Here is a 26,107-nt window from a genome sequence, read left to right on the forward strand (position 1 = left end):
GGTGTATAGGGGGGTGCCGTGTCGGCGGGCTGTGCCGTTGGGATCGCCTGTGGTTTCCATACCGGGTTTCACGTCATCGCTTTCATCTTTTGTGTCACGGCGTTCGCGCTCTGACATCCCGCTCCCAGAAGTTGCGAGAGGGGGGTTTTGGGAAACCAGTGAAGTTTGATGCGAGGTTGCATCGGGCTACCCACCGCCCAGCTCTCCGGGTCAGGTTCTCCCGGCCGGGCCGATACGCCCGAGTGGCCCGGGAGACCCCCGGGGAGGGTGTCGGTGGGTCCCTAGTCCGGCCCCAGCCCCCCTGGCTGAGCCCACAGCCGGGCAGGCTTGGCTTGAAGGCTCCTTGCAGGCAGCTTCTGTCGGTACCTGGGCACAGGTGTGCCTCCGTCGCCCCCGTTTCCCATGCGAGAGCACCATACCTGTCCCCAAATACCTGGCTGCTGGCTAGATCCGGCGAGGTCACTTAGCCATTACATCCATGTATGTTGGCTGAGCAAGGCTTCCTTCTTTTCCCTGGGGAAAAGACAGCCGACACCATGGCATAGGTGTCCAGCGGATGCCATTTTCGCTGTGCATTGTGGTTGAGAGAGCAATGGGGAACTTGGATTGCAATTTGGGATTGCTTGGCTGGTGTGCAGTTGTTGAGGAGGAGCAGTCCTGAGGCCTGGGTAAGGCTCTCGTGCAGGTGCAGGTTCTGAACACAACCCTTTCCTTCCAGAAGAGCCATTAAGCTCTTTCTCACCGTGGCATGTGAATAGTGCAACAAACACGGACTGCATTTACAGAAGTGTTCTAAGCACACTGTAAAGTTTGATTAAAATATACTTGCAAATCACAGGCGATACCTTTCTAACAAAATAAAGACAAAGGGTAATAGCCTTCCATTATAGGCAACTGAAACTTTGAAAAAGAAAAGACTGAATATGGAAAACCGGCTATTTTTAAAATAAAGTTCTGGAAGTGGTTAATAGAACGCTGCTGCTTTGGATTAATAGAGAAGTCCAGGGATTTTTCTGTAGGAATAAATTGCATTCATGTGTGTCTTGAAAAATTTAAACTCTGAGTTAAGAGGATGTAATATCAAAGTGATTAATAACTGAAAGGTAGCACACTAATTCAGGTGGAGGATTAAATGCTGGAAAATGAGCTCTGGTTCTGACTAGCTTGCTCTGCAACCTTAAGAATACTAGAGCATAGCTAACTTGAAAAAGAAATGTTAAAGCTTTTCTGGGTATTACAGCTGCCACTGAGTTCTTATATTTGTGAGTTTAGCAGTTGTGCTTTTTTTTAAGTTTTAGTTTGCTTATATTTTATATATATGTGTATGAGAGGACACGGTAATAAAAACACCCAAAATGCTGGTAAATGTTTTTTGCTGTTCTTTGATATAGTAGTCTTAGAATTACTGATTGTAAGAACCTCATAAAAGAGGCAGAGCTTTCGGTTTTCTGTTTTATGAAAAAATGAAATTTGATGTCTGTTCCTAATTTATCTGTTTCATTTCCGTCATTGGCCATGGAAGGCCATTGAAAGAATTTCATTGGTCCTATAAAGCACCATAAAGGACATGTCTTCAAAATCCCTACAATAATAATAGTATTATAAATGCAAATGGGTAGTAAAACAAAAGTAAACGTGATAAAAAGATAGCTAATGTGTCAGAGCTGGGAATAATCAAAGGGAGACCTTGAGCCATAAGAAAACTTAACTGGTAAAAGGAAGTGCAAAGTTTCAGTAGGTAGTCAGATAGATTGAAATACATTGTAATATGGCACAAAAGTAACTGTACTATACAGTCAAAGGTTTTACTTCATGAAGCTTGGAAACCGGGTTATTCTCCCTTTTTTGTGGTTTTCCTTTTTATGGCATTGGTGACTTCACTCTCAGTTGCTTTTGTGTAACTTTAGGACCTTGGATGAAAGTAAGATGTGAACAAGTTAGGAAAAAAATTAGAAAACAACCTAAATCATTAGGATAAGGTGATTTCCTTATGAAAATATCTAGCTAAAATATCTCTGGGGGGTGGAGGATATTTAGCACTAGTTCTTAAATTTAAGGGGTCCTTAATGACGGAGAGAAACTTTTTCCAGTGCTGTCAACAGAAACCCAGCAGTGACGCATATTTATAGCGTGCTGATCACTGGGGGATTTTGATCCTCGTGTAAAGGAATTCTTCTTTGCCTGATCATAGAGACTGTTTCAGTACATCAAATTTGCAAGGCATTCCTAAAAAAAAAAAAAAAATTTGGCTACTTGCTTCTTATAGTCAGTTTACAGTCTCGGGAGGCTGAGGGCAATGAGAACCTTGTAGCTCTGCATAAATTCCACTGAGAGCCTGTCACTTCATGTTTCAAAAACTTGGCGTATAAACTTTATGAAATAGTAAAATGTGTTTATATGGAGCTTGGCAAGCTGTTCGATAAAATGCTTGTAAAAAAAGTGGTTGCATTGCTTAGATCTCCATGAATGACTTGGGCATAAAAGCAGTTTTTCAATAAAGTAACAGCTTAGTTTGGCTTTTTCAGCCTAGAGTAGAGTATCATTTGGGCATGTTTCTAGTGAGCTGATTGATTTCTATGAAAGTTAAAAGATTTTTTTTTTTAAATAGGCAGTCAGATTTGAATAACGTTGGTGTGATATTTGCATGCACTGCATCAGCATATTTTTAAAGATGTTGAGCACCTGCAGCTCCCATTTATTTCAATAGTGTTTGTGTGCTCTGATGAGGTCTAGAGGTATTACCTGCATTTAGCACCTGGATTTACAAAACTTTCATTAATATCTTATGGTCCAGAAGGGCTAGAAAATAGGTCTTTATGTAAGCTTTCTAGCGGTTTATTTCAGTGCACATAAAAACTGGACCAGTGGCTTCGAGAGGGGAAAAGAGTGATATAAGCCTCCTGATTGCAATTCAGTTGTCAATGTTAAGTTTTTGGCTTTTTACGTAGCTGGAGAATCTGTTACAATTTTTGTGTGTGTGTACTACCTCGAAACACTGTGTTGACTTTCATTAACATTTTTTTTGGACACTTGTTCGTATTTGTCCAGTAAAACACAGAATGCAATTTTTCCAGTCACGGTTAGGAAAGTGTGATGTAGTTTCATGCCTTATGTTCCTTGCTGCGTCTTTGATCACAGCTTAAGCCACGATGTTGTGCTTAGTTGTTTCACTTCATGTATCTCCTTATCACATGGGAGACTTTTTAGGATGAAGCGAAGGTTGGAAATTCTGTTTCTTTGTTGTATATGCCTGAATTATTTCCCTTTACTCTTTGGGTAAGATCAGTCTATCAGTCTGGGCCACTACAAAGTATTTCTTTTCCTTCACCAGGATGTCAGCTCACCTGCAGGATGATGTTTGGACGAGTCAGTGAGCTGAAAAGATGCCGCTGTTGGTTCGTTAGGAGTGTGCGAGGAATAATGGGATGCACGAGTCAAGCAGAAAATAGGCCACTCTGTTCTTCATTCTGTAGCCCTCACGGCAGATGTAACACTTGCAAAAGCTGAAATCTTCATGTGAATAAAACCTTTCTAGTTATTGCTGCTTCTGCTTACCTTTAAGCAAGCAATTGAGCTGGCTGCTTTCTCTCATGCTATGGCTGTGTTATTTTTCTTTGACTCACTACCTGGGTTTGGGCAACAGAGGTTATGAAAATAAAATAACAGACTCTTTTTTTTTTTTTAATTTCTAAGTAACTATGTAGGTAATGTTTTTAATCTGTATGTTTCAAAACACCTTTTAAAAAGCAGGTATGTGCTTTTTAATCTTGTTACAGAGGGAATGACAGAAATACAGATCAGCTTCCAAGAGGATGGCAGCAGAAGGGCCAGGAGTTGGACCCTGGGCAGCTGCCAGGCTCACCGCCCGCTCAGTAGCGGGCGCTGCCTCTTCAGACCCTCCTGCTGTGTTACTCTTTAGCAAATATAAAAGGTTTCACACTGCCCTGTACTGTGCGATGTGTCGGCTGAATGAAGCATGAAGATTTATATGCTAATATAGTAATATACTTTTTTTTAAAAAAAAACCTAAACAAACAAGAAAGTCACTTTTTGTAACTTGTCAGATTGTTTTGTTGTTAATGTATCTCTAACTTTCAAACAAGAGAATTGGTATAAAACAGGCTTCACCTTAGCTGCCAAATATGGAATTCCTTCTTGGAAATTGGGCAACAGATGCCAAGTCCAAAAACATCATTGTAAAGTACAGGCATAGGAGGGGGAAGACAAATGAAATCTCTCCCCCCCCCCCCATTTTTTGAGTGCTGTAAGTGTGTAAATAAAGACAAGTGTCTATTTTCCTCCTTGGATTGATACCGGCATGCAGAAGCATTAATGTAAAGTTCTTAATACAGATCCGAAGTGCTTACAGCATCCAAATCCACGCAAGAGTCGAGTGGAAGTTAGGGCATAGGGTGAGAAAGGAAGACAAAGTGCATAGCCAAGGCAAGTGTATCATGTAGCCTAGGAATGCTGGCTGTGGTCCTGGCTGTGTAACCTTTTGTGTTGTTTTTTTTTTTTATTGGATGAATCTTATTTGTTTGAAGCAGAAGTGGAAAAATATTGATTAAGAGAGAAAAAAAAAGTGTGCTGTGAGGCATGGCTCTATTGAAAAAATGAGCGTTCTGCTCGGGTGATTTGCTGTGGTTGGGGTTTCTGCTAATATGGTTATGTTGTTCAGAGGTGGTACCTGGTCACATTATGACTGAGATCACTGTGGTGATAGAAAACTTCTAAGTGTAGAAGAGACAAAGGTAATCGGCTTAGTCTTTTAAATCAGTGTTTGTATAGCCATGGTTTGTGTACTGTTCTCCCATATGGTTATTCTGCAGAACTTAAATTACTGAAGTCATATAGCACGAGTGTGTCAGGAAGTGAAACTTGCAGTCAAGCTGACTAAATACTACAAGTGAACAGTGTTGGCAGTAAAATCACAGGGGAATGGGTACATGTGTACTGCAGTTGCGTTTACTGTCAAGAGAGAGGCAACTCGTTTATGTGGCAAGGATTATACTCTCTTGAGTGTGAAACTGGAGTGTTATGTACCCATGCGAGTTCATACTTGTAAGATACTTGAGACTCTGTAATAGTGTATGTATTTACATCTTATTTCCTCTATTTGACATTGTCTTGAATATGAGTAATTTGAATTTTCAGCTGTATTTGCTGTTTACTAATCTAATCCCGTGACAGGCTAAAGCACAGAAATATTGACCTAAGTCAGAATGTAGTTTATTTGATCCTGAACAATTACTTTTCTCTGCAGCAAAATCTCTACCAGTCATGGTATCTGACAAGCTGTGTTTTGCTCCTCACTTTCATAATAAGTTTCATCAAGGAAAAAAAGATTATCTTGAGGAAGGTAGAATCGCCGAAGGTGTTCATGCCTTGCTATAATCTCTCAATAGCTAAGTAAACCTAAAAGATTTACCTGTGAATCCTGAAAATACTTGTTAGCGCTGAGTGCTCTTCATATGTGTGAGAAGGAGCAGCAGAACTAAACCAAACCTGTATAACTAGTTGCCTCCAACGCATTCTAATAAAAACCCCCAATCTAGGAAGAGATCATTAGTATTTCGTAACTGTGCCTTACTAAAAGCTGTGAGTGTAACTATATCGTGGCTTTGCTTTCTGCTCAAGAGGATAGTGCAAGTGGTCATGAATAATTTTTAGTGCCTCCCACAGGTTCTTGCATATGGTCTCTCCCATGGCTATTTTGTCCTTTTTTCTTACTGACACCAAGCGCAGAACTAAGCTGTACAGCCCATACAAAGCAAGCAGTATTCACCTGGTGTTTTGTTTGCTGTTAATGGTAAGCACAAAGGTGGTGTGGTGGTGGTTAGGAGCTTGAGGAGGAAAGGGGGTGAGTGTGGGTGATGAGATGTAGAAGAGGTTGTGTTTGAGAGAGAAACAGATGAAGAATTTTTGACAAGGTTGCAGAGGAAGACTCGTGCTTAAATTAGCCCATAATAAGCTGTGAAGGGAAAGCTCTCAAGATTTACTGGTGATTTTTTTTTTTTATTTTAAATAAAAGAAGAGGATAAGAAGTTTCCTGTTACAGAGTGAGGGGGTTAAGAGTTTTCCAATAATGCTACAGGAAAAGGCGGTAAGAGTTTGAGGGGGAAGAAGAGATTCCTTTCTGCCTCCCACTTGGTAAGAAGGTGCAAAGAACAGGGGCTGGGTCAGAAGCCGAATACTTCCCATGTGAACTACTTGACATAGAAATTTAGTATATTGGTGTATTTATGGGTCATCCAATCTAATCTGATGTATTGTAGCTAGAAGTGTTGGAAAGTTTTGTTCATAAATTTACTTTCAAGATGAGTATTTTCGTATCATGCATGATTTAAAACCAAAACAAAATAAAAAAACACCAAAAAAACCCAAGCCCCAGAAATTGCCATGATTCAGAACACTACAGATGTGTTTGCACAAGCAACCAGAGTTTCTGTGGAATGTTCTAACCAAATTTTACTAGAGAATTGCTAGTAACATTAAATTTTCCCATGTCTTTTGAAAATACCTGCTGAAAAGGTGTTTGCCTCTTCCGTGGCCTTAATCTAGGTCAGGATTTGCATAGATGCTTTCTGACACAAGTCTTTCTCCTCTATTTTTAAGTGCTGAGTTCTACATTGTAAAATAAGATTCTATTTGCATGCGCTCGCTGCTGCTTAATGTACAGTTCAGGGGATGATACAGTCCACGTGTATGATTGAGGAAGGGATCGTTAGTGGAAGTGATTGGCAGCTCTTACATTCTGCTTCCAAAGATGTGGTGTTTCTTGAGCTTCCTTGCTGGCATTCAAGAACTGACACAGGCTGCAATTTTTTGTTTATTTTTAGTCTCCCTTACTGAAACAAAGTATTAGAACTTAAAAAGATTTATTTGATTTATTTGTTTCAATAACAGCATGTTTGCCTGAAGGAATGCTGAAACTGGTCCAGGACAACTGCTTTTAGAATAAATTGGCTAACTCGGCATGTGACTTCAGGAAATGAAGAACAATTTCTACTTGTATAGCAAATACAAAAAATTTACTGTTTTGACTTGACTTATGAGTGCGATGTATCTAAGTAATTTAGGTTTATAAAAGACCTCCCAGCTCAGGGGACTTGGTTTACATGGATCACTTGACTATAAGTTAGATGACTGACAGATAAAAATCCTAGTTGTGATGATTTTAGAAATTATTATACCTCTTGTGAACTTCAGCTGTCTCAACAAATTCAGGAAGAAAAAAAGCACGGAAACATTTTAAATCAAAATGAGTTGTTATTAACAGAATCATGTGATAGTCTTTAAATCAACTGATACTTCTATATCTGAATTTCTTAGTATGTTTTCAGACTTTTCTGTGGTAGCACAATTCTTTGGTTTAGCAGTATTTTTTTGAGAATTTATGAAATATTAGTGTATTTGATAAGACTGTCTGAAAGAAATGTTATAGAGATAGTGTTAACTGACCTCTGCAAAATTGGTGTCTATAAGTATATTGGGGGGGGGGTTATTTGTTTGTGTGTTTGTTTTTGTTTTTGTTTCTTTTAATTGGAAAGCAGAACTGACTTTTCTTATGAGAAAGATTGGAGGAACTGAGATTATTGGAATAGTGGATCTCTGAAGGGTATTATTCATGTTTACTCTGTCCTTTCTGGGATTAACACTTTTTAAATAAGTATTTTCAGATGAGGCTACTGCATAACTGCTTGTTTCTACCTCAGTTGTCATCTGTTTTCTACAAAGTTCATGATCTTAAAAAGTTTTAGGGTCATTTGTCTTGTAGATGAAACCACACTGCGGTCAAGCTTTCCAATAGGCAAAGCAACAGCTATAGCTTGTTGTGTGTGCTGGGAGCGTCACATCACTCATGTAAGGATAAGGGTTCTGGGCTAAATAAGAGCACAGATGCAAACTGGGGGCAGTCTCAGAGAGGATGGCTTTAAACACGTTTCTATAAACTGGGCCTTGTGTGTGATATGATTATTTTTGTGTTAGTTGCCTGCTGACTTAAGTAGAAGATGCTATTGATTTCTTTCTATAGTCGAGTGATAATAAATGCTATAGGCAGTTGACTTGAAGGCAGAAAGTAGATGACTAAAGACCTCGTTTCTTCTTGGGAAGTAGCAAGACTCTCTTAGTGGCTGGAATAAAGACATCTGTAACTTTGTGAAATCCTAATTGCCTGATGTGGAAGTGAGGAGAATGACATAGGTGCTCCGTTAGCAATAATGATTTTTTTTCCATTTCAGACTGAATGAAATTGAACCCTATGATGACTTTGTAGAATTTTGTGCTGGTCCTTATACCTTTTAGTGAGGGTGTTTTTTCTACTCAGCAACTTTCCAACTATAATAAATGTGCTCAGTTGTGCGAAAAATATTTCTGATAAATCCGGGCTTTATATATGCTTGAGGAGGAGCATTTGATTGTGTAATGAGCTGGAAAAGGAAAACTACATAACTGATAACTGCAGGTGCCATTGTCCTTCTGATAGGTCTTACACTGAGGCTATATTTTTTTTTTTCTTCTGCTATAGGTGAACCTAAGGCATTATAATCATTTAGGAAAAAAAATAAATCTGCATTTGGTGTTTCAAGCTGAGGTTCTCGCCAAACAGAACTAGAAGAAATACAGGCTTGCTAATATTTAGTGTTTTAATCGTAATTTTCCACCTATCAAAGTTGTAGTATTTAGCAAGATTTAGCACTTCCGAGAGATGTGATGCACATTAAGCTGGACTGTGTAGTTACAGTATGTTTTTACACTATGGCTTTAGGACCTATACTTACAAAATTACTGAAAGCCAGACAGCTAGTGTTCTTGACATTTATAGTTAGTCACAAACATTCTTATAAGTGATTTGATGAAACAAAAGGTAGATTCTGTTTTAGAAAATTCTAAAGAACTCTGTCTGTGGTAAATAATGAATAAAAGCTTGTTTCCTCTTTATTTCAGAGGTATTTTTCTCCTTGCTGCTGCTGTTCCTTATATTAAGGTAACAAATCCTGACATGTGGTATCCTTTCTGGAAGGGAGGTATTTCCTGAATCTGTTCATTATCTGTAATCAAGCCTGTCTATAAAGAAATAAGATCAGGTACACCTCTGTCCCCTGCTTTACTATAGCAAATGCTGGGAGAAATTACCTGGAGCAGCAGAATAATTTTACAGCTTTCAAGGTTTAATGTGAACACGTCAGTTTTTAACTTTATAAACAGGCTGTCAGGTCTGCTTATACCAATCTGTTATAAAATAAACCTGCTTGTATGAAATTCGCAGTTCTCAGTCACTCAAGATATTTTGGAGCCAGTCTAATTTTAGCAATGGCAATAACCCTGTAGCTGCTTGAGGTTTCTGAATCTTTATTAGTAGATTTGGAGTGAGGGTGACAGTGACTGAAGTTGTGCTTTCTTTCCTTACAAATACAAAGTTTTTTATTACAGTATAAAGGCTTAATTTTAATAAGATTAAGGTTTCCAATGGTCTGTTATTACAGAGATCTTAAAAATCTGTCTGTGGTTGTGACTCTGAAATAGTCTGAAACTGTTGTTAACAGTTAGAAGTTATCTATGCTTTTAATTTTCTGAATTAGAAACTACTGGGGAAAAAAAGAAGAGGATATGGTTAGGTTATGTGTAATGGTGCTGGAATAGTTCCAGTCTTCTCATGTTGGTGTTAAGAGACCTCTACTCCCAGTCTAATGAAATTATAGCTGGGTAAAGGAATTTCTTTTGATAATATAAAAAAAATCTTATCAGTGCTCAGATTCACTGTTTTGTCTTTTTAATGAGCTGTCCTATCATACATAAAGAACACATCACCTATGGTAGGTGATGGTGGGTTGGCTTTTTTTTTTGTTTGTTTGCTTTTTAATAGATATTTAGCATCTTTTGTGAGACTATATGGAAGCACACAATATAGGGGTGTTGTGTTTAGTGGCAAGTAGCTTAGCATCGCTTTAAGAACTTGTCTTGTTCTTTAATATGCACATTTCCTCCTGAGTTCATAAACCGGTTTACAGAGGAATAAACAAATAGAAGGGTAGCCATATCAACAGCTGGTTTTAGAGGTACACCTGGGGATATTGTATAGATGATAGAACAAAATCTGGGTATAGTGCAACTTCTAACAGGGTGCTGTGATAACACTGAGTGTCTATTCATAAACTGATGCCGGTGGTGCTTTTAATATGATCTCTTTTATATGGGTGCATCAGGCCAGATTTTCCAGCAGGCTAAGCTCTGTGTAGCTGTTCTCTTGCATGTTTCTCATAACGTATGTAATGAAAGTCAGATATTTTTTAAAAAAGGCTAATTGTTGTAATCACTTGTTCTATATTTGAATGTCTCTGCCAATTTATAAATGTTTATAGTACACTTAATTTTAGAATGGTAATTTTAACAAAATAAAAAGTTCTCATTTTTTGGAAGGTTTTTTTTTTAAAACTAAACAACATCATTGTTTTAAAAATTCACAGATTGTATTAAGTCCTGAGTTACCCTTCTTTTGGGCATGCATTCATGCAAGTACCCGACATTGGCAAGTCTACAAAAATATTGGAAAATGGAGCACGAAACTATGCTTAGTGTTGAGGAATTTGGTGTTATTGCATTTTGAGAAGAGTAACATCTAAAATGACACAAACTTCTGCCCTTTATTTCTGCTGTATTCATAAATTCCAGAAGGGCTTCATGTCTGGACTGCAAGTCTTGGAGGTAGCAGAAGATAAAGAGAAGTGCTGTCTTCTGGTGTTATTGGATGTATATGCTGAGGTAGCTGGCGTCATCTGTGATGTTTGGAGGGGCACAGAGCAGGGTTTAGTGGGTATCATCAGGCAGTGACACCAATGAGCTGTGTAGCATTCAGGCCCCTTTTTGAAAATTGGGATTATAAGGACTTTGAGACAAAAGATTCAGAAATGCAGTATGACGTGTAGCGTATTGTTTCCTTTCCAAGAAGTGTTTTTACTTGTGTTTACCCAGATCAGTCTTGGAGATTCTCTTTTCGCTCTAGCTCTTCTTATATTGCTTAGTAAAGACTGTCCTGTTTGGTGTAGGTTTGTTGCCTTGTTCCCACTCCCCAAGTTTACTTTTAGATGATGTTCCAGACAAGACACAAGCTCAGCTTTTAAGGATTGTGTAGTCATTGCCTGCTGGGGAGGTTGGCTTCCCACTATACCATTAAGAGGAAAGTCCAGGCCAAAGTTAGAGCAGATGAGGTAACATACATGTCTTCTCTTTCTGTACGAGAAGTTCTTTCCTGTGCCCTATGTGTGTGTGCTTTTCTGTTTGCAACACCAAGAAGGTTCCCACCAAACCTATGAGGAGTGCATCAACAGGCAGGCCAGCTACACAGTCCACAGACGTTACTGAAACGGTAAACTTTTCACCATAGTGGAATGACGTAAAAGTCTGCTGGTTTCATTCATAATTTTCATGGCCAAAACCAGTCAAATGTAACTCGGGTATCCGTGTTGTATCTGACTTGTCTGGGACTGGGCTGTAGGAGCATACCTGTAGCTGCTTGTGAAGTTTTTTCATAGCAGCAGACAGCTGCCCTTGAAGGTGAAGAAACACAAACCTTTAAAAGGACTGGTGTCATTATAGATTTCTTTTAATTTTCTGCTTACTCTCGTTACTGTTTCACATTCAGAGTTTCTTATGTAGCTCTCAAAATGAACTAATATATATGCATTGAAATTCAGCATGTATACTGTTCTCCAGGAGTGAATTAAGATCTACCTGTAGATTCCCAGCTTCTCTCATTTGCGGCTGATTGCTGCATGGATGAAAAGGAGCTGGCTGAGCTGCTGACTGGATAAGGCTTGATACGGGTTGAGGATAATGATAAAAGAAAATTACTTTCCTAGTCTGTTGAATAACATGTACCCCAGTGACACCGTGTGTGGATTTTTTTTTCATCTTGTAATTCTTTTGGGTTCGTGGCTATTTCTATATGCATAAAAAAACCACTAAAGCATAAGAACTCATCGCTTTTTGGGAAGGATTACGTCCCTTTTTCCAGTCCGTCATAGACACTTCTACTGGTACTGTTACCTTTGTAAAGAGCTATGGCCACATGCTATGAATAGAGTTAAATCTGTGAGCAGCTTGCATAAGGTAACCGGTGCTGAATGTGATTTAGTGGCTTTGCTGCCATGTCCCAGACCCAACGGAGGGTTTTTCAGTTAACTTCTAGGTACACTTCAGTGTCATGGTTTTGCCTTATCTCAGGGGGGGAAAAAATTTGTAACTTTAGTTGGTGATTTCCTGCTAAAAATTGTGCTGTATGGCAGCAGTTAAACAAAGTGATTAGAACGTAAGGAGATATCTGTATGAATGTTGTGTTCCAGGCAGTGCTGTGTTTGAAGGACACTGTAGTGTACCCAGGCTTTGTCCTGTAAAGTCACAAATGGTTAAATTCCATTAGTGTTGTGTACAAGGGTGAATTGTTGTTTTCTATTAGTTTTTTCTAGCAAGGTCTTGGAATGTTTTTGTGGTGCACTTCATTTGTTTAAGAAAATGTGCACTTTTGTTATTATTTATTTATGATATTGTGCACTTAATTTAAGAAAGTTACTATTAGTATATACTGAAATGTTAATATCTGTGTTAACTGATGTGATAGTCACGGTTGTAGCATCAGTGTGATTGCAGTCTTTCAAGCCAGTTCCTTGATGTGGATAATTAATTCTGAAGTTGGGATGTATGTTAAATTATCTGTGAATTCAAGAGGGACCATCATTAAAAGTTTAAAAATCTGAATAATAGGGATAAAACAATCGTTTGAACCATGCACTGTTTTCAAATCCTCCTATTTTTCTTATGGTCTTAGGCAAGTTTTTCTAGTTTTCCATTGGCTTGTTTGTAAAGTACCTTCTCTTCTGATGGGAGCACTCTGAAGTACAATTGCAATAGTTAAGACAGTTTAACTCCTTTGAAATGTTTTAATTATTCTAAGTCTTCTGAACTGCACCCTTTTAAAGTGAATTGGGTACTTTTTGTTCTTTTCAAAGCATTTGGAAAATGGAAACTGAAAGCGTTACCCAGAAGAAGTAGTAAACATATATCCATTTTCTGCATTGAATACTGCAATTGGACGTAAGACAGCTGAGTAAATTTTTTGGGGGGCAAGAGGACAGAGTTTTCCTTTGCACTGTACAAATTAAAATGTTAAGATTAACCTTAAGGATTGCAAGATGGGATATTTACTGGTGAAGGAGAAAAGCTTAATCTCAAAGACAAGTTGCAGCCTTACGCTGGTATGGATTTTTATAAGAGAAAGGTGTTCTCAGTTATTGCTGGTAGGTGTGAGGACCCTTTCATTTGGATACTGCCTATGGCAAGCTGAAATACAGAGTCAGGAAGTTTTCAGGATGGGGCTATTTCATATCAGCAGTTTCATCTTTGTAAAAAGTTAATCCTTTTTAAAATAGCGTGAGTAGTAATGCTTCTGGAACTAGAAACAATGTTAATTTTAATCTTTACCCCTAGTTTTGGATGAGGGAACTGCAAGCGCGGAGAAGCCTGGTAGTGGTATGATGTATCTGTTTTATCGGGCAAATTCTTCTGCATTGATTTTGAAAAGCTTTAATAAAAATTAAATCACAGCCTCTTAAGGAATAGAGTTCTCTTTTAGTTCTGTTTTGCTGCTTTTTGCTCAGATTCAGTGAGCACGTTGCCACCTTTAGGTTGGAGCGGCTGTTTAATGAAACCTATTTGATTAAACCTTAGTCTATGCCACTTGCTCCCTGCCCTCAGACAAAGCCCCTCACAGCAGGACCTTCAAGTCTCCTGGCCTGCTCCTGAGCCAGTATATCTGTGGACCAGATGAAAGACCAGACGAAGACCTTGCTTCTGCTTAGCTGTCCCTAGCATAGGTGCCTTTCGCCTCATATCAGAGCTGTGTAGTTTGTTGTTTTTCGGGTTTGGTTTTTAAACTTCATCACGCTTTGCTCTGCTCTTTAGTGAGAAATGTACTGATACAGGATCTGTCAGAAAAAGATTTATGAAAACTTTCCTGATGTATAATTCTGTACAAGTTCGTGAAATGTGTTCAAAGTTCGCTAGAGTTTTTTCTGTATATTCAACCTGAAGTAGAAATACTTCCCCCTGCCTCAAGTGTTTCGTAAGAGCATAGGTCTTCAGGGAGTTGAACAGTATACTTACCTATCACACACACCATTTGACATTATTTATTGAATTCTTACAAGTGGGGAAATAGCTAATAAAGTACCTTTTTTCTTTCTTTGGCCATTTAATACCATATTATTGAGTAATCAGAATTGTGTATTTCATCAGATTGCATGGGCTGACTTGTACTGACATTTTAAATATATTTATCTTACTCAAATTGTCTTGAGATTACTATTAAATAGGAAATATTACTAGTTAAAATACTAGTTGGTGGAGATCTTTTGGAAAGTGCTTTAAACAGCTATTACGTTTGCATAATAAGAACAGTTAACTTTGGAAAAGTATTAATATAGACTTTGCATTTCTGACAAAGCAAGTAAGTGATATTTATCTATTTAAAGGAGGCTGTATGTATGATTCTGGAGCTGTTGGTAAAAAAACATTTTGTGAGGTCTTGAATATGGTATCTTTGGAGTTCTTTATCCTTTATACCCATTTATTTTAGGTAAGTATTTCATTATCCCTGGTTTTGCTCAATGTTCACAAAACCCTTCTAGTGTCCTAGAAGTATCTTGTTTGCAGCTCAGTAAGATTGCCTTCTTTTCCCACATGCTATGATACCTTAAGCTGTTGGGGTGTTTATTTTTCTTTTAAACATCTTTCATAATTTCTCGTTTGTATCTCAAAATCCCACGTCGAGTGGCTGGCTGTTAAGTGATGACAGACTCGGAGTGCGCCAAACGGCATACCCAGTCTGCGCAGTGACCTTCGGTCTGTGAAGGTCTGAGTAACGGAATGCAATGCTGGCATCTGTAGAACTAGTTGAAGGGTAGTGGTATCAGTGGGGTGCTATGCCCGGTTAAGTAGACGTGCCAAAAGAAGGGCATACTGCAGCGCTGTAGTGTTTTGGGATTCAAGCTGATATGTCTGCATGGGATTGTTTTGTACTGTGTAGGTTAAACATGACCATAGTTCGAAAGCTATGACCAGTTTTAAATATCCAGAGTTGGTTTTGGTTCTGCGGACAGTATAATTTTGTCTTCCTAACTCGGATCGGTTGCTGAGACTGTGGAGTTAATACTTTTCAGTTTGCATAAATCTTCTGCATAGATAGCAGAACTGTGTACGCAAGGAGATGGGCATTTAGTATTTATTCTTTAAAATTTGGATTATTTAATTAAAGCAAAAGCAATTTCTGTGAGATAAAGTATGAGCTTAGTAGCTGTAAAGTTACACACTTCTTGTTTCTGCATCTTGAGACAGTTTCTTTTAAATGACTAATTCAAAGGACTGCTCAGTGGGGAGCAAAGAAAGAATCTGAATTATTGTGTTAGTAGATCCTGGTGAATCCCTCTGCTTAGGAAGCAGGCATGTCCACTTCTGAAGTTGCTCCTGAAACTGTACTGGGTGAACAGCTCTTATGAGCTGTTGAAGCAGTATTTGGCCTACGTGTAGTAATGGTAACTTCTTAGGCTTTCGTTTGCCCTTGAAAAGTTTTGGGTTTTGTTCCTCCCCCCCCCCCTTCCTGGCCAAAACCTCAGGTTTCCCAGCTGGAACAGCTGCTGAGTGACTTCTGCTTCAGAGGTGGAGTTACTGTCTGCAAAACTTGCAGCCCTCCAAGTTACCATGTGTAGTCAGAATACATCTGGAATTTTTCTTGTCTCATTTTTGCTTCAAGAAACGTAGTACAAAATGGAAGCCAAGCACAATTTTAACAATAGATAGGCATTGCGGGTTTAGCTGCTACTGAAAATTACGGAGAAAAATGATCACCTGTAGTTACTAATCTGTGTAGGCAGTTATAATTTCTGGTCAATCTCATGCCCTCCCCACATTCCTCCACTCAGCCACTTCTCATCCCCTGAATTTCAGAGATGGAGGGTCTGGAGGAGGGTGGGAAGGAGGCTGGAGTTGGGCAGGACACATGCCTGGTGGAGTGAAAATCCAGAGAGACTGAAACAAATTCAAGTTAATTTTTCAGCGTAGCAAACCAAAATGGTTTGGGACTGGAAGAAGGGGAGACTGAAGTTTACCAGAAAGGCAGAGGGAATCTGGATGGGGGCTTGTGGGTTCTTGAATTGTAACTAGTGAGTCTGCAGAAGTATGTCAGCACTGTGGGTATCAGTGCTTATCGACATCTATTGATGACAGCTGAATCCTGCCAAACCTTACTGTAGGCAATAAGCTGGTTATGTTGTATTGCAAGGGCTTTGAGATACTACTTCACTGTCTTGTTCTGTCGGTCTTCCCTCTAAATCACTTCAAACTGTGATTTATTTTTTTTATTATTAATTTATTTTTATTTTTAGAAGGATACTACTGTGTTCAGGCTGAACATTTTCATGTTCTCTGGCTTTGTACTTCAGAGCACGCAGTTTCATATGCCATGTGGGGGTCTGTCAGCAGGCAGCACTTATATAATAAGTATAATTAGTTTAAAATAATAGTATTTCAGAAGTAAAAGTGGATTGATAGTGGCTTTTTAAAAAAAAAAAAAAAAAAAAAAAAAAAAAAAAAGTAAGAACAGTGTGGTTGCTAAGTATTTCTAGGAGAGTTTTCCAGGCATGGGATACAACTGTGTGACTTTTTCATGGTGGTAGACAGTATCCTAAAATTTCAGGAAAAGTGTCCTCCGGAATTCTCTGTAGACATATTTGCAGTCATCTGTATGGTTTCAGAGAGAAATGGATATAGGTTAACAAAGTTTCTTTATGTGGGAGTTTTTGTTTGGAATTTTTGAAGTCTGTGTTAAAAGGAAACTTGCTTCTAATATTTAAACGTAATTTTTGCATAAAAACAGATTGACTTTTCAGCTTCTTGATTCAGACCAAGTTAAAATAAATCATTACACTTGTATTGATTGTAATATAAGTCAGAGCTAAAAATATTCCTCTCTTTTTTTTTTTGTGTACAGAAAAGATGAAAAGGAGTATGCACTGAAGCAAATTGAAGGTACAGGGATATCCATGTCGGCCTGTAGAGAGATTGCAGTAAGTTTACATAAATGAAAGTATTTTTACTGACATTGTTATTCAACAGATATTTTCTCTGAAATAAGTAAAATAAAGATTATCTAAATGTTTCATTAAAGTATGCAAGCATGAAAGTTATTCAAACATGAGCTTTTCTTAAACTGATTTCTAAATAGTACATTTTATTCTTTTTTCATTGAAAAGAGGTGTGCTTGCTGGGTAATAGTAATGCCTCTTTCTGGTATAATTTTGTTTTATCTGCTTTTATGTGTTGCGAGGGAAATACATGTGAACCTTTTAATGAAGATTTATTTTAAAAGGGATGTTTTTAAAATGAAGGAAAAAGGTTCTGAAAGATTACAACTGCCATTACAAGTCCACTTGCTAATAACGTATTTTATTCCAGCCTAATGGTAGCTTACTGTTCTTTAGTATCTGAGAACACGTTGTTCTCCTCATTCATTATTTGTTTTGCTAAGTACAGAGAAATTTCATAGCAAAATCAACCCCAGCTTTAATTGTATTTTTATTACACGTGTCTTAAGAGAAAAAATGGATTCAGAAATAGCACGCTCTTGAGCATAGTAGTGCTCCATTGTTCCTTCAAAGGTGGTGGAAGTTAGGTGTTTGTGTATGAAGGTAGAATTTAATCGTTAAATGTTTATTTTATGACTGAAAATGTGCATTACTGTCCAAGTGCTGGATAGCGAGTAAAATTTTGTAATGCAAAAATTTCTTGCATTGCAAAAGAAGTGTGCTTGCTTGATTAAATATTTACTTTGTTTTAATGATGTCACTATGCTGAGGGCTGTTGAAATGTATGTTAGGATTGTGCCTAAAGGTTTTTATAATCCTCTAGTGTTGCATTGGAATATAGCAATCAGGTGTGCAATACAATGTGAGGCATTAGAAACTCACTATGTCCATGAACTGAACAAACTACTGTATTGTGTTTAGTGTAGTGCCCATGGTAATTCTGGATGAAGAGACTTAGCAGATAAAACTGCTATCCTTTTAAAGTGTTTGTCACTATAAGGTCAAGGTCACTCATGGATTTGAGACGTGGCTGCATTGCTGTCAGTCACTTTACACATAATCTACCCAGTGACCTTTTTGCTAATATTTCTGCCTTTGGAGGAAATAAGAAAGCCTCTTTTAACAGCAGTACTAGACTATATTCTTGTTACTATAAAGTTGGCTTTGGCAGCGTTGAGGGTTTTTTTGTTTCTTTGATTCTTGTCCTTTGTCTGTTTTAAATTGTACTACTATGGAGATGATATGTGGCATAGTCTGAAGGAGACTTTCCTGTTGTCATAACAGCGCTGTGGTATGGAGCTGGTTCTGTCATATCTGGACACAATATTGCAAGGAAATAGAGAGTGTCGAATTATTTTTTTTTTCCCTCTGATGATACATCACCATTTCAGTCTTTTTTTTTTTTAAAAACTTTTTTTTTTAATTGATGAAGCTTTGTGCAAAGCTCAGTACGGCCTGGGAAATTTCACAACTGCTGTGTAAGTTGCTTGAATCCTCTCAATGGTTCTTCCTGTAATTCTTCCTCAAATTATATTTTACTATTCTTCAAACTTCATTATGAAAGTCTGTAACCTGAGATAATGTAGCAAATCACTGTTTGCCTCAGTGAAATTTCAGGTTAGTCAAATATTAGAAGTGTGAAAAAGGTAAAGGTGAAATAGTTGAAAAAGAAATATGAACTTTGTCATACAAAAACAAGCAGAATCAAGTGCATTTTCCATAAAGAGAATCAGACTTATAATTAATGCATTAATAGTTAATCTTGTATTTAAAGGCTTAGGTAACAAAGAATGTAATGTTTACTGATTAAATAAAAATTGTGGGCCTAAAAAGAGGCCACGTTTAAATGTCCCGAGTAGTTCTTTTGACGTTTAACCCCCCACCCTCCTGAATCCCAAAAAACTCCAAACCAAAACCCCACCCATATTCTATGGAAGCTGAGAAACTGAAAGAAGTACTGGTGTATGTGGTTTTCCGTGTGTATGTTCAGAATACTTTAATAATTCTATAACCTGAAGACGCTTGACAATGTGCTCAAGAAATACATTGCTGAATGAAAAGGCATTCGGTTTTGCAGTCCAACACCATTTTGTGTGTAATATTGCCTAGACACTCAGAATAACATCCACTGGCTAACTTGCCCTAGGAGAAAAAGCAGACTACTCTCTTCTGACGTTACAGATCAAGTTGGTCTGTTGTTGCTTAGGTCTTTGAAAAACATAAGGCCTTTTTTACCACTATTGATATGAGCTCTTTGTGGAAGAAGGCTTATGTCAGTGAAAACTTCATATAGGCAGTGGTTCCTGGGGCAAGTGATGATTACTTTCTTTCAACTGTAGGGCGATGCCTGCTGAAGGAATCCATATTTCAGCCAATTCTGTTGTATTGAATATGAAAATACTGGAGGGGATTCTTATATGATAAAGAATTGTGGAGAGAAAGAAAAAAAAAAAAAAAGCAGCTCATTTCTTTCCTGTAACTCAAGTCTATTCTGAAGGTAACTGAAATGTCAGTTATTTCTGTGTTCTTGTTAGGAGGCAGGCTATTGCTGGGGTTAAGCAACTGCATTTTTGAAAAGTAGAGCTGGAAAATATGAATGAGAGTTATTAAATACAGAGTTCTCAATTTACATGATTTAGTTAATGAACATGATGCCTCTTTCAGCTCAAGACTTGTATTAGCTTATTTTGGAACCAGTGATGGATGAAATGTTTTCCTTATTGCTTGAACGTCAGGGTGGGATTTCTAATTCTGTGTAATGTGGGAAAAAAAATTTCCAAAATTCCTAGAGCTATTTATGGACAAAATGGCTCTAGGAAATTGTTAATTCAGTTTGCGTTATAGAAGATGGAAGAGAAATAAAATACATTTTTAGATGTTAAAGCTTTAAGAAAACTGTTCCTTTCCATTCAGAGGTCGGACATCAGAGAATATTCATTGCAAGGTAGATTAAAGATACAGTGGAAGCCTGCACAACAAAAGAGCATGTGATTATGCTACTGGATATTAGGGTGAGGATATAGATTTCTTGATGCAGAAAGAACTTTATTATATCTTTTGATTTGAAAGAAGGAAACTAAAGAGTCGAATGTAATCAAGTGTGGAGATAGACAAGGATAATAAACTGGATTTGTAGATAATCTGACGTGTGTTGTGGGAAAAGTTTTTCTTCATTCTGCTGAAAAGGTAACTTAGCTACTTTTTGGGGGAAAGGAAGACTTTTATTCAATTCTGCCTTTGTGTGTTACTTTTTGCTTCTTTCTTAAATTATCTAAGCAGCTTTCTTAGAATGGCAGGTAGAAACAGAAGAAACGGACCAGAGGGGTCTTATTTGTTAGAGCTGTTTTTTTCCTGTGAAGTATCTTGGCCATCATCTGTTAAGAACCAATACCTGTAACTTTGAAAGTCTGCAAACAGCTAACAGTAATGGAATTTTGTATTTATTTATCAAAAAAATGCCAGGGTAATAGAGCTTTATCTGAGATATCTTGTCCCAAAGGCTCTACTTCCTGTGAAAGGATTGTGCTGGTTACTTCAAGTACTTTGCTTTCCATAGTGAAGAGACTATAAACTTCTAATTGTAGATTTTTGGAAAAACTTAATCGGAGAAAAGAAAAATGTAAGCCTGTTCTTAATCAGTGCCATTCAATGGCTGCTTTCAAAATACCTGGATATGTATCCTGTACCTGAGTGTGGAAGAACTTTTGCGATCTCTAAGATTTGCTAAAGGTGTAAGAAATGTACAATCTCATTGTGATTATTAATCAAAGGAGTGTGGGAGAAAGCAGTAAATTGTCTTTCCATGAATTTCATTTTTTTTTATTCAGAGAAAGAGATTAATTTGGTGACTGATTTGGACTGTGGGTTTTAGGCTTATGGTGCTGGACCCCAAACTGTTCACAACTATTTCCATTGGAACTTAGTGTAGCAGCTTAGTCACTTTCAAAAGTGTGGTTATCTGTTGCTTTTCACACGAGGAATTGCAGAAACCAAAGGCTGAATGGTAGTAGAGGTTAATCTGGAAATCCTCAGAAAATGTTCAGGCTTTAACACCTTAAGGAGCTACAGTGTGATTATTGTTATTGGCTTATTTGGCTGAGATGGTGGAGTTTAGGATCCTAAGTGGAGGGAGCATGTCAAAAAGCAATATCGTAACCCTGGACTTTAGGAGAGGAGACTTCAGTGTCCTCACGTATCTGCTTGAAAGAATCCTATGAGAGACAGCTCTGGAGAGAAGAGGGATCCAAGGGAGCTTGTCGATATTCAAGGATCACCTTGTCCAAGCTCAAGAAAGTTCCATCCCAACAAGTAGGAATGCAAACAAATGCAGTAGGAGGCCTGCATGGATGAACAAGGAGCTCCTTATTAAACTCAGGCATAAAAAGGAAGCATATGTGAGGTGGAAGCAGGGATCGGTAACACAGTAAGAGGAATATGGAGTTGTCTGATCTTGCAAGGATAGGGGCTAGGAAAGCTGAGGCTGACCTGGAGTTAAGTCTGGCAAGGGACTTGAAGGGCAGCAAGAAAGGATTTAAACAGCAAATTCATTCCTGTCTCCAAGAAGTGCAAGAAGGAGGATTAGGGGAACTACAGCCTCACCTCAGTCTCTGGCAGACTGATAGGTAAAATCCTCCTAGGAAACCATTTTTTTAACACAGACAGAACAAGAAGGTGATTGGGAATAGTCAGCATGGATTTATAAAGGTGAAATTGTCCTTAACCAACCTGATAGCCTTTTACAATGAGATGACTGTCTTGGTGAATCAGGTAAATGCTGTGGATGCTGTTCATTCTGACTTTGATAAGGCTTTTGATACTGTCTCCCCTGACATCTTCATAGACAAGCTAACAAAGTACAGGTTAGGTAAGTGGAACGTGAGGTGGATTGAAAACTGGCTGAACAGTTGGGCCCAGAAGATTGTGATCAGTGGCACTAAGTCCATCTGGAGACACGTCATTAGCAGTGTGCTCCAGGGGTTCATACTGGGGCTGATACCATTCAATATCAGAATATTCATTTTATGGCTCAGTAGCCTTTTTTCTGTGTGTGTATGGGGAAATTAGACTAGGCTATTATAGACAATTTAAATGTGAGAAGTAGAGCCACAATCCAGCAGCATTTCTCTCCCGACCTTGCTTAAGAGTGCCTTGAGTTGCTGCAGCTTTGCCCTGCGTGAATGTTGGGTCTGGGACACATAACCATTTTAGTTGCCACATCCCATGCCTGTGTGTGCTGGTTGTTAGTGAAGCTGCTGGAGGCTGCTCCTTCTGGGAGACCTTGAAACGGTGCCAGTACACTGTGGGACACTAGTGGGAGCATTAGTTGGCCTTTGTGTTTATACTTGCATTTATGGGTCCCGGCTAAAATAATGTTAAATGAGTTACTGAAAGCTCATTCGGGCAATTTAGTGTGCACAAATTCTTCTCAGGCCTTTTGCCTATTGATGGCAATGTATATTACAAAGTGCTAGAGGGTACATGTATTTTGGCATCCTCAGTTTCTGAGGGTGGGCAGAGTTTAGAAGCCTTATAGGTTAAACAATAGGTTTTTGTAACCTTTTTGTGTTTCTCAGCTCTCTTGAGCAAGGCTCTGTCTCAGTGTATTTATGTTCTTTTCTGCCTCCCTGTTGTCAGTGGCCTTCCTTTGCATGTTGGCAGCTCTTCTGGGGCTGCGCCTTCCTCCTTGGCTTCGGGGGTCTGTGGTGGTGTGGTGCTGGCAGGGAGGTCCAGCTGCACTCACTGTCTGTGTCTTGAAGCACTTTGTGCCTTTGCCGTGTGCTTCTCAGCAGTGCTGCTGGCAGCATGGTGCGGGGACGCTCAAGGGGACGTGTCCTGCCTTGCTGGTAGACCTAGTAAAGCTTCTTTGCTTTTACCTCTGTCAGGTGCTGCAGGTCACTCACAAGCTGCTCTCACCTCCCTGGTTGGAAACCGCTTAGTCAAGTGAACTAAATGTGAAGCTACTTAATTTAAGACTGCGGACCAGGCTGGCCTTGTAACCTGTTTGACCTGTCTCTGCATCTCTTAGGGATGCAGAAAAGATCAGCTGTACAGCAATAATGATGGTAACTTTTCAGTATTAATAAAACACTTTGAAGATTTGTAGTGCCATTGGCTCTCTTCAAATACAGTTACATAGAATTTCATAACAGGTACCGGTCCTCTGCTTTGGCTGTATTGACCTTTTCATTGACCTTGACTCCTGCAGCAGCTTGCAGTATTTATTGTCATGTAGAAAAATAGGTTTCTAACCTTGGTCTCTGGCTTTGTTTAAGGCGAGGTTAGGTAAAATAAGGCTTTAAAAAGGTCTGTGTCCCTGAGTACATTTGCTGTAGGAGATTCCTTTTGAATGTCAGAACTTCTTTTCCCTTGCCAAAATAATATAAACGTGTAGAATATTTGGCAGTGTAAAATCTCCTCATAAATTCTCTACTACCTAATTAGAAAAGATTGTTAGATTTGTTTGTGGAAACTTTGAAGCTCCACTCCCTCTTTCAATAGCTGGAGGTAGTGAAATAAGTATAAGTTTAAAAAAAAATTAAAGGGATTTTTATTAGAGAGTTAAGGCATGTGTTGGCTAGAAGTGTCTGTGCATTGTGATTTTATAAGTATGAATCAGCTGGAAGGAGGTTTTTGGTTCCACTACATGATAACTCATGTTTTGCATGCCATAGGAAGAATAAGAGCTCTCTGCATTACATGGCCTAATCTTGTATAATCTGTGTAATTTAAATTCTTTTTGTGTAAGGGAGTACTTAAATTCTTGCTTTGGTTATTCTTCAAAATGGTTCTGTGGACGTTTTTTGGCTTATTTTATTTTATTGTATCTGAAAGAACAATTAACTTCATTAAATAAAAAAGTAGTAACACGTAGTAAATCTGTGGAATAAAAAGAGATTTTTGTTTTAATCGATTAGGTTGACTTTTTTCTTATCAGCCCATAAATACACTGCAATGTTTATGAAAATAAGTTTCACAGCTTGAAGTATAGTTTTCTTGTCAAGTAATTGTTAAAAAAGCAGAGCATCATCCGAAGCAGCTACTCAGCTCCATTGTCTAACTACAGCCACCTCCTTCAGCAATTTAACAGCAAAAAAGAGCATGCGGAGGAGAAATGAAAAGGGAAATGCTGTGTTTAGAAAACAATGGTGTGCTAACTACATCCACCTCCTTCAGCAATTTAACAGCAAAAAAGAGCATGCGGAGGAGAAAGGAAAAGGGAAATGCTGTGTTTAGAAAACAATGGTGTGCTAACTACAAAATTTGAATCTTTATTTTTTTCATGCAGAGGTTACTTTCCCTTTCTTGAACTTGTGTCTCTGCTCAAAGCAAGAGAGCAATATCAGCAAATCTATGGCAAGTATGTGAAAAAGAAGGAGAAAAAGTTTTTACCTCATTCTAACACAGTGTGGACCGAAGAAGCTTCTCTACAAATCTGGTACTTGACATCAGTTAGGATATAATGCAAAATCCTAGTGCAGCTGACTAGGGAAAATAGGGGTTCAGTGTTGTTCAGGCTCAGTTATTTTCACTTTGAATTTACTGTTCACTTCAGATCCTGAATATTCTCAGAACACACAAATGCAAAACCAACTGACGGTACCTTCAACAGAGATGAACAAAAAAGCAAAGCCAAGCCTCTTCACGTTAAACTGTAGGCAGCAACGCACTGAAAGCAAATAGCTGCTTTATCATTTGGGTAAAGAAGAACAGAGCTGCAGATAGCAGGAAAGACATTTTAAAATAATTTTTTGCCAAACTTAAATACTCCCTACAAGACTCTGTGTGTGCACACATGAACATACACTTACATGTTCTAAAGCTTCAGCTGCAATGTTTTGTAAATTTTGGGTTCTTTTCTGAAATTGTGTCACAAACCTTTCTTTTTTTCGTTTGTTTCTCATTCTTATTATTACATGTTTTCCCTATGTTCTTCCATTTCTACTCTCCCTGTAGTCAAGGAAAACTACTTTATACACGTTTTCAGTTTATTCTTTGTGGAGTTGTAAAATTGTTTAAATGTTACATTGACTTTGCATAACTCTAGAACATGCCTTTCTCTATTTTAACATTACATGTGACTGTTTTGGATGCCTCAGACTGAGAGGTGATGGCATGGGTTTTCAGATGATGGATTCTTTTTAAGTTGGGACTTCTGTCTGCAGACACTGTTACTAAATTGTCCACTTAATTCAGCAGCAGGCTAACATTTTCTTACTCAGCCTTTCACAACTAATGTAATAGCAGAAGCTGTTCTTGTTGCCCTCAATGTTCCTTGCAAGTGTCAATTCAAGGTGAGCTTTGGCTTTCCTGACACCATGCCTGGACAATGTTTCTAAACTCCTGTGTAGCCTGTCCCTGTTTACACCCCTCTGTATAATGTCGTTCTTGCATTGGAGCTCTGACAATCTGCTTAGCCAAGCCAGTCTCCCAATACATATATTTCTGAGTAGACCTGCCAACTTTCCTGAGCTCCTTAGCTCTTCAGAGCTGCTTGCCATGGCCACCCAGAAGTTCCTTCAATAAACTGAAATCGGTTCTCCTGAAGCTCCGGGTTTCTCCAGTGCCCTGTTACTTGTCGCCTTCACTCCAGTCAGGATCTTGAACTATACTAGTTGATGGTCACCACAATCAAAGCTGCCTTTGATTGTCACATCTCCAACCAGTTCCTCATTGTTTGAGAGCAGCTGTGTGCCACCGTTGTTGGCCCATCCAATAGGTATATCAAGGAGTTGTCCCTGATATGCTCCAAAAACTACCTGGGTTGCTTGTGCCCCGCTGTATTGCCCTTCTAGTGGATGTCAGGGAGGTTAAAGTCTCTCATGAGAACCAGGGTTTGTGGTTCAGAGTCGTCTTTGAGTTGTGGAGAAGACTTCATCCGATTCCTCATGTTTATCAGGTGCTTCTGTAATGTGTTGCCAACACTATGTCATCCTTACTGGTGACTGCTGATCCTGACCTGCAAACTGTCTGAG

The 26,107-nt window shown here is 38.5% G+C and overlaps 1 protein-coding gene across 1 annotated transcript in view; it reads left to right on the forward strand.

The window, feature by feature from the left end:
- The window catches only part of CDK19 (cyclin-dependent kinase 19), a 131,061-nt gene that overhangs the window by 2,057 nt on the left and 102,897 nt on the right, over positions 1-26,107 (forward strand). Inside the window, exons 2-3 of the mRNA XM_009893627.1 lie at positions 10-376; positions 17,042-17,117. Coding sequence (XP_009891929.1) covers positions 10-376; positions 17,042-17,117 — 443 coding nt within the window. The remainder of the gene's footprint in view (positions 1-9; positions 377-17,041; positions 17,118-26,107) is intronic.

Source organism: Charadrius vociferus, unplaced genomic scaffold (genome assembly GCF_000708025.1).
Source record: "Charadrius vociferus isolate BGI_N301 unplaced genomic scaffold, ASM70802v2 scaffold359, whole genome shotgun sequence".
NCBI classification, from domain to species: Eukaryota; Metazoa; Chordata; class Aves; order Charadriiformes; family Charadriidae; genus Charadrius; species Charadrius vociferus.